Source organism: Macadamia integrifolia, chromosome 3 (genome assembly GCF_013358625.1).
Source record: "Macadamia integrifolia cultivar HAES 741 chromosome 3, SCU_Mint_v3, whole genome shotgun sequence".
NCBI lineage: Eukaryota > Viridiplantae > Streptophyta > Magnoliopsida > Proteales > Proteaceae > Macadamia > Macadamia integrifolia.
This window is the reverse complement of record NC_056559.1, coordinates 24,752,268-24,766,346: the sequence shown is the minus strand read 5'-3', so window position 1 is coordinate 24,766,346 and position 14,079 is coordinate 24,752,268. Positions and strand designations below refer to the sequence as shown.

At 38.6% G+C, this 14,079-nt stretch overlaps 1 protein-coding gene across 1 annotated transcript; it reads right to left on the bottom strand.

The window, feature by feature from the left end:
• Positions 1–1,265: 1,265 nt before the first annotated feature.
• On the bottom strand, positions 1,266–13,637 carry LOC122073883 (tRNA (cytosine(38)-C(5))-methyltransferase 2). The gene is made up of 10 exons (XM_042638564.1): positions 13,433–13,637; positions 13,227–13,337; positions 11,405–11,498; positions 11,162–11,280; positions 10,898–11,020; positions 7,484–7,808; positions 7,303–7,397; positions 6,450–6,515; positions 6,284–6,348; positions 1,266–1,852 (listed from the first exon to the last, which is right to left on the bottom strand). Exons 1-10 carry the CDS (start codon positions 13,505–13,507, stop codon positions 1,774–1,776), a joined length of 1,152 nt encoding a protein of 383 aa, XP_042494498.1. The 5' UTR covers positions 13,508–13,637; the 3' UTR covers positions 1,266–1,773.
• Positions 13,638–14,079: the final 442 nt, after the last annotated feature.

Below are 14,079 nucleotides of genomic sequence, written 5' to 3'. Positions count from 1 at the left end.
TTAAACTCACGTTCACTGGAGCTTGGAAACTTGCCGATGTTGTTAAATCCTACATTATCAGTATTGGTGAACTTGACGACATTATAAAATATTTCATCGTCGGTGACAGAGAACTTGCCAGTGTTAACAAATCTTGCATCATCGGAGACAGCAAAACTTCCCGGTGCGATTGAATCTTGCTCTTCTTCTATGATTCCGACCACGACGAAGACTGGGAATGAGAGGATGACGAGGGGTTTCACCTACAGAGAAGAAACGCAGGGGGTTATGGTTGAGATTCCCAGCTGGTTGTCGCCATCCGTCACCGATGCCACCGCTGCCGTGATCTTCGGTGCTTTGAACGATTGCCGGTGATAAATTTGGGAGAAATGTAAATTAGGTCTCGATTTGGTCGATTTGGGATGAGACTTGTTACATGGGTATTTTCGTTACTTCACATTTAGTAAGGGCATTTTGATATTTAAAACAAAATATAATAGTTGACATCAGCATATAAGGTATATTCTCTAATGGTGACTGACACTAAGGGGTCTGAGTCTAATTTAATAAAATAGAAAGGGTATTCTTATAATAATGGCATTCTCTAGGGAGTGACGTTGTAAATTACCTTCTAAAAAACATAGTTGGCAAGGCATCCCTTACCCAACCCACCACCATAAATTTTTCTTCCTCAACTCTTTCCTAGACAACTAAAGGGTCTTGCTTGTGTTGTCTTAAATTTTTCATCTCCCGACCACCTTGGTTTGCCTAGGTGCCATGACAATTATGCTAAAAAAATACTTTAGATCATTTACTCCTCATTATGGACCAATTCACCATATTAGTATCAATATTGTATCGGTACTAGGTACTAGCATATGTATGGGATACCGATAGCCAATAAGATACCGATAGGAGGAAGAAAGCAGCCGAGCCATACAATCAAGCTAATTCTAAGGTAGGCCCCCTTCTTCAGCTTGAAAACTAGTCAAGGTTAAATTCACACCACAACCTTAACCAAGCACCTATCAAGATACTGGCATCCTCAACATATACCAATTATTAAATAGGTTTAACTTCGACAAAAAGATGTTACTGAACCATGGGGAGAAGGTTTGCTCTCATATATCCCCAATGGTGTTCAGAACATCTTACCATGCACAGGAAGAAGCAAAAGGAGCTCCAGGAAGCCCTCAGGTTGGGTCTAGAATGGCCAGCTCAAAGAGGTAATGAGTAAACCTCGTTGGGGCCCACCTATTAAAAAATAATTATATAAATAAAAACCCTGCCCATGAATATTCTTCTTCTTATGATAGATAACAAAGGCATCATATTGCAACAAAAGATACAAAAACCTGATATCAGTATCACCAATGTAGATTAATACTTTCAGACTTATATTACACATCAAGTGATATTGAAGAGGCCAAAAAAAAAAAATTCCCTGACAGAAACACACTATAACTTGGAAAATACTACAATGCCCGATACAGTTGTAAGGCTATCCACCTCGCAGTTTAAGAACTGAAAAAATCTTCAGGGTGAAACTAGGTATGGGAAGATGCACACATCCAGCATTGCTGTTGTCCTGTCTTTAATCTGACCTTTTTTGAGAGCTTTCACAGAGTCACATAGTTACACCCACCCAAAAATGTGTAGGAATCCCCAGAACACTATACTGAATCACCGAGTGAGAAAATTTTGGGATCAAGCATCAATTTGTGTTGGTCAAAATTTATTGATTTCACAATTTTGATGTCACCTGCAGTAAGCTTCGAGCTGACATCATCAAGATCATAATGGCTCAACAAATAGATAACGAAGCAAGGGTGCAACCACTGCTACACTAAGACTGTTTCCCAACAAAGCATATCTGCAAGAATGAGTTAATTTTGAGTCACTACACTAATCCACTAAGAAAAAGTCAGAAATACTTAAATAGGCCTTATCCCAGACATTCAGGGTTGGCTACACAACTTCTGTTTAAAAAATCCACTCTATTCAGAGCAATATCTACTGTTTAACACGTAAGCAGTCATGTCAACAGTCACCAATCCACTCAGGTCACCAAGGCTTTATTTATTGACTCAAAAATAAAGCCTAGATTTTATGGCAATCTTTTTGTTTTAGGTGATCCAAATCCTACTAAAATCTCAAGTCTCACATAAAATGAGTATGTTTATCAATCTAAGCCCAATATTATAAGACAATATATGATGTGGCAGCAAACCACGGTCAGTGGTTAGGTCATTATTGGAGCAGAAACTGGACCAAAATCTGGTCCCCATCAATTGGACCACTAAGTGTCTAGATACAATGAATCTCGCCAGTTTCAGATTTCAGTCAGGAAACCTTAAGAGTCCAAATCATGGGGCAGTTTTACTTTAACCAGTTAATTTCTTATTATTTTAATGTAATAGTCATGGTTGTCAAGGTGGAGCCTTAGCATCCAGGTGCTAATGGGAGTGCTAAGCGATGGGGCGCCTCACTTGACTCATGAAAGGCGACCTCCTTGGTCACCTCGGCATTGCCTAGGTGTCCAAGTCAACGCCTTGTGATCTAGGATGTCGACTACTGTGTGTGTGTGTGTATTTTAACTTTTATGTAAATTTTTTTATTCTATTTCTTTTTTCGTCATTTGCAGATGTACATATTAGAGTACACCCTGCTACTTGGAATCAGGGCCAATTGGAAAAAAAATAAAAAAACAACTCAAACCTCTCTTCCGGTCTTGCCCGGCAAGGCTTCTCCCGCTACTGCGACTCTGGCTTGGTAAGGATTTGATTTTCTTCTTCTTTTTTCTCCTTGTTGTGGTGTCTCCCCTCAATTTCCTCACTTTGTAGCTACTTGCACTTTTTCCCCTCTTTCTTCTCTGTTAATCAACTCCATTTTTTTATTTCTTTTTAATATTCTCCTTCTTATTTCCTCTTCTACCCAACCCCCTTAATTTCTTCACTTCTTTGTTACCGTCTACTGCTTCTTTTTTCTCTGTTAACTTTTAATTGATTATTTTCTCTGAATTCTGAAATGTGTTGGTGTCTACCTCCTTTCATGTCTGTACTCTGTAGAGTGCATTAGGACTTAGTGCATTAGGACTTAGGTACAAGTGGTCACTGACTCACTGGAAATCCAGTGGATAGAGAGGGTCAGGGCAGCTATTAGGCAAGCAAAGAGCATGTTAAGGTTCTCTTTGCTTGCCTAATAGCTGCAGATCCTCCTTTCCCCCTGGACTTCCTGTGAGTCTATGACCACTCATATGGTCATACCTACGTCCTAATGCACTGCGGAGTGCGAACTTGAAAGGAGGTAGAACTAGACACATTTCAGAATTCAGAAAAAATAATCAATTAACATTTAACAGAGAAGGAAGGAGGGAAAAAAATTAAGTGGGCGCCCGGGGGAAGAAGAAATAAGAAGAAGAAAAAAAGGAATCAATTAACAAAGAAAAAGGAGGGGAAAATATGAAAGAAGCAACAGCAGTAACAACGTAATAGAGTGAACCACCAATTAGTATCAAAGCCGAATCTAGTAATGTAAGGCTAGGACACAAGGGACCTAACCCCAGGCAGGATCTCATACACAACCCAATAAATTTCAGATCAAGCAAGTTCTTGGCGTACATTTCAGGAGGAGTGATCAAAGAAAATAGACAAACCCAGATTTTGGTTCAGCTTCAAATCATCATCAAGCAGTCCCCTTTGGATGGGGGTTTGAATCCCAAAATTTTGGTAGCGACCGATGCAAGACTAGTGAGATCGATGACTGAGGGTTTCAGCAAAACAGTTGCAAGGAAACAGAATCGCAGGGCTAATTTAGGGGTCTTCAAATGACAAACTCCAGCAGAATTTCTCAGGAAGTAATCTCTCACAGAAATCAATAGAAAGAAGGATAGGATAGGGTTGGTTCGAGACTCTCACCTATACTGTCTCTCACAGCCATTGGAATAAACCAACTATTTTCTTGATCAAAATCAATTTGTTGAGTATGTGAATAAAGCCCCTTAAATTATTAATAAATGAATTCCCCAAACAAGGACTAGATAAGAAATACAACTAAGATCATCGCATCTCTAATCCAGCTGTCCAGGTGGGGCCTATGTCATAGCCGTAAAGGATCACCAAATCTTCTAATATCCCTTTCCACTCAAAGGCAGCAACCTCCCCCTAAATCTGGAGAGAATATTCTTCAGTTCTTCTTGAAATTAGCGCCTGCCTCCCGATATATGATGTAGATCAAAACACAAAGAATAACAGGACAAAAACACTGTTCATGCGGTTACTGTTCACGTGGGTAATGTTCACGAGAACAGTATTGTGGGCCCAATATCAACAGCTGGCTTGGATGGGATGCTGCTAATAGTTGTTAGCATATTATATATTATTTTATATTTTCTTATACTGTTTTGATGTCTTGGACAGCAAGCTACAAGGAGTGGACAGTTGTTAGAATATTTATTTACTTTTAATTTTGTTGCCTTTTTTTGTAAAACAGTATATTGTCTTTCCTTATTGGTTAATTAAACTAGGACAAGAAAAGTTACTTGCTTAAGAGTTTCTAGTTTCATACTTTACTTTTTTTAGGCTTTATACTTGGGCCTATATAATATAATTGACCCTTAGAGGTCTGGACAACGATTTGAAGGGAAAGAAAGTTTGCTTTGTGCATCCCCATTATCCTGGGGGAAGCTGTGACTGAGAGAGTCAAAATACAATGAGAGGCCATTCTCTAATTTTCTATTTTACTTTTCAATCGATCTAAAGATTATTCAAAGGAGTAAATCTACTGCTGAACAAGATCTTGTCTGAGGTTAGGTCCTTCGTGTCCTAGCTCTACATTAGGGATGATACAACTTCAAGGAAGATGAAGCCAGAAGTTCATTACTTAGTTGGAAAGAGGGATCCATACCTATTCCTTGGTAAGTTAGATTCTCTAGAGGAATATTTTGACTAGTACAACCCAAAGAAGGAGCAAAAGCTTAGGTTTGTTTACTTCCAATTGATTGGTAATGCTAGAGATTGGTGGCAATTCTATGAAGCTAGATTCAGAGTTCGAAGACATGAACCTAGGACTTAGGAAGAGATGAAGCACGAATTGAAGAACAAGTACTTACCAGAACATATCCAAAGAAAGCCCTCTCTTAGACAAGATGAGAACCAAAAGACCTTTACAGTTGAAGAGAACTTGAAGCATTTATTAGACTACATGATTTGTTCTTGAGCAAAATTTTAAATCCAAATTTGGCCCCTCTACCCTCCACCTCCAAGGGATGCTACTGTGGGCCCGTGACTACCATTGATGTTTTGAAGATGGAAGGGCAACAAGAGAAGAAATGTCCAATCAGAGAACTAGAACCTGAAATTGAGGTTTATGTTGAAGAAGTTCCAGCAATTTTTGTCATCGAGGAAGAGCTAGTCCTTAATGTTCCTATTACCGAGACTCATATAAAAGAATTCAAAAGCTCAAGGTTGCAACGATGGGCAATGAGGTCCAGATCAAGGAACTTGAAGCTACAACAATTGTGATGATTTTGGACAGCCAAAAAGAAGATCCTAAGGGGCTCGAGATTAAAGGTGTGGAGGTCAATGACAATGGAAAAAGACTAAGTGGATGTGGTAGTCAAGTACCCATTGATATTTGAGTCGATCATATAGACTTCGTGATCCCAAAGAAAAAGAGCCACACCTTGGACATTACATTCCAAACACCTGTGAGCTGCCGGACTGTTTTGGGCTGAAACTAGACATGCACCACACAAAGCTCATCCCTAAATTTTATAGAACTCGAGGTCGAGTTTCTTTTAAGTGGGAGAGAGTTGAAGTAGATCAAAGCAAAGAAAAACAGGACCAAAACAGTGTTCATGCAGTTGCAATTCCTGCAGGTACTGTTCACTTGAACAATACTGTGGGCCCAATATCAACAGCTGGCTTGGGTGGGATGATGCTAATAGTTGGTACTTGTTAGGATATTATATATTAGTTTCTATTTCAGAAGTTTCTATTTACTTATACTATTTTGATGACTTGGACATCAAGCTACAAGGAGTGGACAGTCGTTAGAAGATTTATTTCTTTTCAGTTTTGTTTCTATTTTTTATTTTTAAACAAAAAAATTTCATGTTTTAAGGTAAAGGAGGAAAGCATTATTGGGAAGAGAATTATCAGGTTTGCATAAGAGTAGCAAAGTCGGAAGGAACGGGAAGAAGAGTTAATAAACTAAAGGTGTTTTCCCCAACATGATCCCATAAACCTCTCATATGATATAAAGCAATAAAACATAAAAGAACATCTAAGAGCACGTAACGTACCGTTGTTTAAGACCTATGTGCTGTGGAAATTGGAAAATCTCTGGGAACGAATGCAGATTAGCAACCTGAATAATATAGAATATCAGATTATGATTTTCAGATCTGGATCACTACAACTTAAAGAAGACAGTAGCATAGACAGGAGATAAATGTGAAAAGCATTTACCTCCCTTGGTGTGAAGTATCTGAGTCCCTGATCCTTCAATGGAGTGAACTTTCCCTTCTTCTTTGGCTGTGTGTTTGTCACAAGTAGTTCAAATTTAAAAATACCAAAACGAGAAACATCGTGATAGCTTTAATAAATGAGCACTCACAACTAGGAACCATACGAAAGAATGTCAGACATCTATTCCATAGACCATATGAAAAACCCGCATTATATACCCATCCTGTAGGGCAATACCAACTCCAATATGTACCTCATCTAATGACAGTAACATTCAATGCATCAAAAACACAAGCATGCTACGTTAGTAAATCCTGTAACAGGATACAACAGACCTGGTTTCAAAACCGATCTCAATCATGACCACAAGCCATTTGTCAACCAATAGAGGGTAAAAAACAACAGAAAATAAGTGCACCAAAGGATACATTCTTTAGAACGGTCAAAGAAATTGGGAAATGATCTAGGGAGAAAAATATATGATTTCTAAAACAAGTTGGTGAATGCCACCTCCTGCAAGTGTTAGCCATTCACAGCAAAGCAGTCAAAGCACAACTTTATATACGATCAAATAGGAACCCCAGATCTCTTCAAATTAAAAATTTGCCACTTATACTATTCTTTTGTTAAGCAATGGAAATATTTACATCAGAAAGCATATACTATATAAAAGAAATTTCTTTTGGCCTTGACAGACTTTCTTCACGGTATAAAACCGTAAAAAGTTTTTCCTTGTATGCAGAACTTCTATTCAAGCAAAAATAAGGCACCTATTTTCCTTCAGGACAGATACTGCAAAACACTTTGCATAAATATGAAACAAAATATGGGCATTTCAGACAAAGAATCCTACTTGGACAGTGGCCAAAAGGGAGCCAGTACCCTTCACATATCTGTAGTAGCTTTTTGTAAAGCAGCAGCAACGCTTGGAATCAGGATACACAATATCTGCAACACTTTCAAGGAATTCATTTCTAGAGAGGAGAGAAGGGGGGGGGGGGAGAGAGAGAGAGAGAGATTAATTAGAAGGATACCCATGGCGCTACCCCACCTTTCAATCAATCCTAATGGAACAATGTATTGGCTCAAGGAACCAGTGCCACAACCATTTTCTTCAACCTTTGTTTCCAGTGTTGTGCATACCATTCCAGGAACTCTAGATGTGTGAAACAAGTCCAAATCCGCACTCTCTGACTGATTGCTAGAAGGCTCGACTTCAAGAAAGTTCTCTATTGGTTCACAGGATTGGACCACATTTTCATCCATCAATCCATCATCAGACCCCAATATGGGGGTAGGACTCCAAAGGAGCTGGTTATTGAAGCGTGGATTTTGAAAAGATAAAGGTTTCCTCTTTGCCTGTTTTCGATCAAGATTAAACGTTATGTTGATGAAGTACAGATATCAGAAACATAGAACCACTTTATCCATTTTATTTGGTAGACCAAAAAAAAAAAAAAAAAACAACAACAACAACAACAACAAAGAAAGCACATAGAAAGTATAATAAAGTAATGGAAACAAAAAATAAGCTGATAAGTAATTACTTATGGCCCCCCAGTTACAGTGAAATTTACCATTATATGTTAACATGCCATAACCACTGATGTAGGGGGAAGTCCCCATCAACCACTTCTTCTAATATAGGACAACAAGCAAAAGCCAATTGTCCAAGACTATTCCTCCACCCCTCCATTAAACCTCAAGAAAATTTTGGCAACAACTAAGCAAAGTCAAACTGGACTATCTTCAATCCTGACAGCTGGTTCTGAAGTTGAGGTTTTACACCACATTTCTGAGACTAGCTAAGAAGCAGAGATCCTTAATCATGTAAAAATTGATGCAGGAACATTTACGTATGATGATTCAAAGTCTTCTTCATCCAAGGGTAAGAAATTCACCCCTCATAAGAAGATCAACAAAGAGAGGCCTATGGGTTTGTAATCTCACTAATCCAGGAAGGATAATATTTATTCTTTGAAAGCGAAGTGCAAGTGGCCAGAAATATGCAAGTGCCATCTACTATGGGCTGCAAAACCAAGGTTTCAAAACACAAGTTGAGATCATCCAGGTCATCTGATCTGTATACATCAAACCCTACTTTTGACACAATTATCCATGCAGTTGTCTCAATCAAACCCTAAAGCCATAAATCAATGAACACATCTTCAAAAACTTTCCTTGATTTCAACCCCAGCTACTCTCTGAAGCACCACATTGATGGCCCTTCAACCACACACATACCCGCAGGTACTGCCTAAGGATACATCTAGTCCACTAGGCTAAAAGAAAAGACTGGCTGCGTAAATTCCAGAACAGAAAAACATCTCTTCTGGAATACTTTCAGAAGGTTCAAATGATGCTGGATTAAAACAATATTTTAGCATAACAAACTCTACTCAGAGATGAAAAAGTGAGTGTGGTGTCATGTTGATCAGAAGATTATAGATAAATGAAATTAGAGATACGTGATATGAAATATCTGACAAAATTTGATTGATCTTTCACTTGTCTAAACGAACACAGTAACAACTGAAAACTATGACATTAATGCAACTTGATCAGACTCAGCCATTGAATGCCAAGGTCTTCAAAGTTAGCTGACTACTTGCCAAGTAGGAGCTCACAGACAGAAGAATATTAGGAAACAACCCAAGTACTAACAGGTCAAATAATAGGGTCGATGGCAATTTCGTAATTACATTGAAATTCAGAATCAATAAAGTAAAGAGGAATAGAATTAAGGGCACAATTGGAAGGAACTACTAATATGGAGGGGTATATCTGGAATGTAGAATAAAAGAAGAAAGAAACCTAATGCCACTTAAGAAACAAGGGCAAACTTGTAAATAATGGCAACTTGGGTTTCAATTAAAGAACATCTTCTACCTATCAACCATGATCGAACTTCAATCCAGCAGCAAACCGATTTGGTTTCAAGGGGATTAACCCACCCGTATGGATTCCTGAGTCTGAAATTTTGTTGGAAGATCACAGACCAACAAGCTATCAAATCCAAGCAATAACCAGCCTAATATTGAATCAAACATCTGCCCAAGGATCTCTAAAATTACCTGGCGGTAAACTTAAATCCAGCTTGGTTGCAACCCTTGGTTCTCACAATATGGCAGTGTTTAAGGGTTGAGGTTCAAACTTCAAAGGGTTTTGTTGCCTAAGGGAGGGCCACATTAACAGAGAACGAGAGGGAATAGAGTTTGATGGCCAGCAAAGGTTACTGCTGGAGCAGTTAGGGGCAGAACAGTATCGTGAAAAGAAGAGAAATAGGGAGGAAGAAGAGAGGAGAGGGGAGATCTCACACCAGCCACCGGCTGCCATGCCATGCAGGCACTCACAAAACTCAACTATTCAATTCATTCTCAAATCTGAAATCCATCCTAGATACAAGCTATATAAAGAAGAAATCCCAACTAACAAAGGAAACTTATTTAACTAGGATACTAACTATAAGGAAACTAGAAAATAAATCTAATCTCCTACGTAACCTACCCAAATAAAAAATAACACAAATATGCCAATAAAAATAAATAAGATCCTACATATCCTACAAGACCAAAAAATTCAATGGGACCCAGTTTTTGATCGGAGTTCTCAAACAGGCTCAGCCCAATCCAAGGAAGTGTGATGGAGGGGCCTTAGGGAAGAACTAGAATAGACAGAGAAGGAAGGGATCACACAATTAGACATTGCACAAATCCAACCAGGGAAGGAGAAATCGCATAAAGGGAGGAGAATCACACACAGCCCCAAGGCTCTCAAACATTAACTCAATTCATCATTCTTCAAATCTGAGAAATTAAATTACATTAACTCCTCTATATAAAGAGGGCGGACTAGCAATCATAACCTAACTAGGAGTTACAATCCAAGTAGGACTAGACATTATATAATAGGGGTTGGACTCCAAATAGGACTAGACTAGAACTCCAACATGGAGTAAGTAACTAACTAGTCATTCACTAATAGAGAAACCTAAACTGACTAAAAAACTGAAATAACAAAGAAATAAACTCAAAATAGGACTCTAACTAAGCTAATGAATTAAATCTCATTTTCCTACTTTCTACCCATATTTTAGGCCCATTAAAGTGGCTCATTACAAAGAAAACCCATGGCTTATTGCAATAAAATAAGCTCATTAAGTGACTTATCTACCTCAAAGTGCTCCTGCATCAGTGAACTTACTTATCAAATCACCCAGAGAAGAATTGTGGCTCTCCTTTTGTTTCTATTGTATCTTTCCTCATCATTCCCTTTCTTCTATGTTATATATTCTATTGTCATCTTTCCAAGAATATCCCAGCTGAAAGACCTAATGGGAAAGCTAAACTCTTTTGAGTTTCCCAATTTTTTTTTTCCTTATATTTCCTCCAGGAAAGATACTGCTAGTGTGTTTACATTGAAAAAGTAACAAAGGGAGGTAAATTTACCAGGCAAAAATACCGAGGTCTAGAATATGGCACACCAAATTGTAAAGGATTCAAAATGAACTCTTGTGCAACAAAACCTGTTTTCACCAAAATCTCAATCATCTGCTTATGTGTATCAGATATCTGTAACAAAAAAGGAAAAATAAAAGAAATAAAAATGTAACACATAAACTCAAAAATATTCTCCAAATTAAGAAAATTTAAAAATATAAAAGGAAAAAAATAGAATCCAATCACTAGAAGGCAAGTTTTTCCCATATGTACCTCAAACCCTACAACATTCTCCACAAAAAACATCAGAGGAGGCTGCAACATGTGTTGCATAAGTTCAAGAATCCTGAGAAAAGAAGATGCACGAGCATCACCAGAGTCCTTTTGGAGACCTGAATACAGCATTTTAACATTTCAGTATAAATCACCTACAAGATATCAAGAACCAAGGAGTAAAATAGTAACAGGAAAAAGAGAAGGAAAAGAAGGAAGGAAAAATAGGATCTAAGGACAAACCTTGCCGTGTGTATGGTTGGCATGGAGGACAGAGTAGCCATACATCCGCCTCATATCTGTCTAGGTCAGCGGCCGTCAGATTTTGAATATTACCCTAAATTCACCATGTGACTGAAAGTTACTACTTCATAATTAAGCACCCATATAGAGTACAAAAAATAAAATTACAAGGAGTAATTATATGGACAATGGATTCACTTTGGAGTTGAATTACATGGAGTCAAAAACATTTATCCTAGATGGGGGTCAAATTCTCAATAAGCATACTACCATGCAACTAATTAAATTGAATCCCTTTCTTAAAGAATAGGGAAAATTACACAGACCACCTTTGTGCTATGCCCAACATCCATAGCACTCACAAAGATGTCAAATATTACTAGGACCTTCCCCATGTTGATGGAAAACTACATCTACACCCACTCCATTAGATTTACACAGTTAAGTGGTGAAGTCAACAGGGCATAGTTTCAAAATCCCCACATTACCCTTTGTGTAGGGTAAACTAACCTTTTCACCCTTCTCTTCAAAAGTCCTAATTGCACTACTTCACTGCAATTAGGTCACAGGGTCAAGGCTTTGATTTCAGAAAGTTCTGTTTCGAAGGCGAGTAGTTGACAGGAGACGAGGGAATCTACGACTGGATACAATCAATCGTCCTCTCTTGTCTCTTAGGGGGTAGAGTTTATTTTCACACATGCGTGTGCGTGCCGAGCCGAGCTGGGTCAAGGTGAGGCGCTAATGTCTGTGTGTGGCGGGGTTTTAGTTCACATCAGTCACTGCCGATACTGATACTAATCGGTCGAAATTCATAAAACGCCACCTTTTATGCAAATACCAATGATACGAATAGGTACTCACGGTTAATACAGACTAGCCGATCCAATACTTATACCGATACCTTATACCATGGTGTGAGGAGTCTTTTCGTTGGCGGCCAAACTTGGTTTCATAAAAACTTTTACCACAGTTGGACAAGGTTTTCCCAACGTCAGACATTTTTCTCCTGAAGTTGGTTTTCGTTTGTTGAACGTCAGCCAAAGTATGTTAATGAACTCTGCCCCAAGTGTAATGAGGTTTCACCAACTTCGGTCTAGTGCCATATGATGCATTGCCAATGTCGGTGACTTTGCATTGCTTGTCATCCAGAATGTATCAGACATCAGTAACAGCTATTTTTTGTGCCTTCTCTCCGAGAGACACATCTCTTGTACCATTTTAGACAGGTGTTTCCAAGAGGTACCAATCCACTATAAATAAAGGATGTTCTTGACACTTTAGAATTATAGTCTCTGTGTCCTGCTCCCTTCTTTTACTCTCTGTAAGTGAGTGTGTATTCAAGAAAACACTAAAATGTTATTCTTTAAGAACTTTGTTTTACCAATTTCATTTGACGGTTTGTTTCAAGTCTAAGCACAATTTTGTAGAACTCGAAAGGGCACAATAGGTGCACTACTACTACCTGGCAAAGCCAAAGGCTGTTTTATCTTGATGAGCATTTAGCATTTGTCCCCGATGTCAAGTGACGTGACGTGACTCAGCCCACATGTGCAATTGACAAGAAGAGTATAAATTTCAGTATCACCAAGTTCGTCGTTTGAAAGTTTCCTACCAAGGCGTTGGATTGATATTTGGATTGATATTTGGATTGATATTTTGGCTAGTGTTACAGATGAGTTTTGGTTCTTTTCATTGTCATTTATTTAATAACACTACGACTCACAGAATTTTATTCCAAATAGGAGAAACTGAAGCGCATAAGTAGTTAAAGCACCAACCAACAAAAAGACGGAGAGAGATAGAGGAAGTACAGAAACAAAACCTGGTAAGGACGATGGCCAAAATTGTGTTCATAGACATCGTTCGCTTTGTCATTAATGTCAAATGCTTCGACCATGGTTGCAGACATCCCAGCTCGCATGATTGAGTACCTCTATTTAATTAAAAATAATAAACAAAATCAAAATAACTATATAAACGAGAGCAGAAGAAAATTAGGGTTAGTCTCTGGTGGAGAGGATGGGTTACCATGCCTCCAATGCCGCTATAGAACTCGAGAACTCTATAGAGGCCATCGCTGCTTTTGCGGGAACCTTCCTCCATTGTTTTTCAAGGAACGGAACTCTCTGAGACTCTCAATCAGTCTGCCCTGCTTCAGATTTTGGGTTCGTTTAGGCGGGAGCTTCTGCTATCTATTTCCCGTCAATAACGGGTTCTTAAGAAAGACTTCGAACGAACGATCTGACCGGTCGACCTAAATCCAGTATTTTGGGGGGGCCGGGCTGGAGCATGGTTCTAACTTTTAAAAGTATCGGATATTGTATCGGCGTATCAGTCGATACTCTTTTCTTTTTCTTTTTTTTTGTTATCAGCTCACGCGCACCTCAACTAATCTTCAAAGAGACTAGTGCAGTAATCCACCATCACAGTTTCTATTTAAATCGCAAATACACAGATGGGAAATTAAACCTGAGACCATGCATCTAAACAAGCTTCCTCAGAAAAACTGTCATTTTCTAATTAATTTTCATGAAATAACCTTGGTTCTATTTGTTGGAACATCATTAAGGCATTAAAGAGAGGACTGAGTTTGGCAAGGCATTAAAGAGAGGACTGAGTTTGGCATGGGCATGGGCATTGGTGCCATCGGTTGCCCAAGGATAGGGGTACTTTCG

What these genes read in the sequence shown, in the direction of transcription:
- LOC122073883 (XM_042638564.1), bottom strand. Translation starts at nt 13,507, where the DNA reads ATGGAGGAAGGTTCCCGCAAAAGCAGCGATGGCCTCTATAGAGTTCTC. An exon ending in CCAACCATACACACGGCAAG is followed by an intron (nt 11,281 to 11,404) that starts GTTTGTCCTTAG and finishes TGCTGTATTCAG; the next exon opens with GTCTCCAAAAGGACTCTGGT. An exon ending in AAGGTGGGGTAGCGCCATGG is followed by an intron (nt 7,398 to 7,483) that starts GTATCCTTCTAA and finishes AAAGTGTTGCAG; the next exon opens with ATATTGTGTATCCTGATTCC.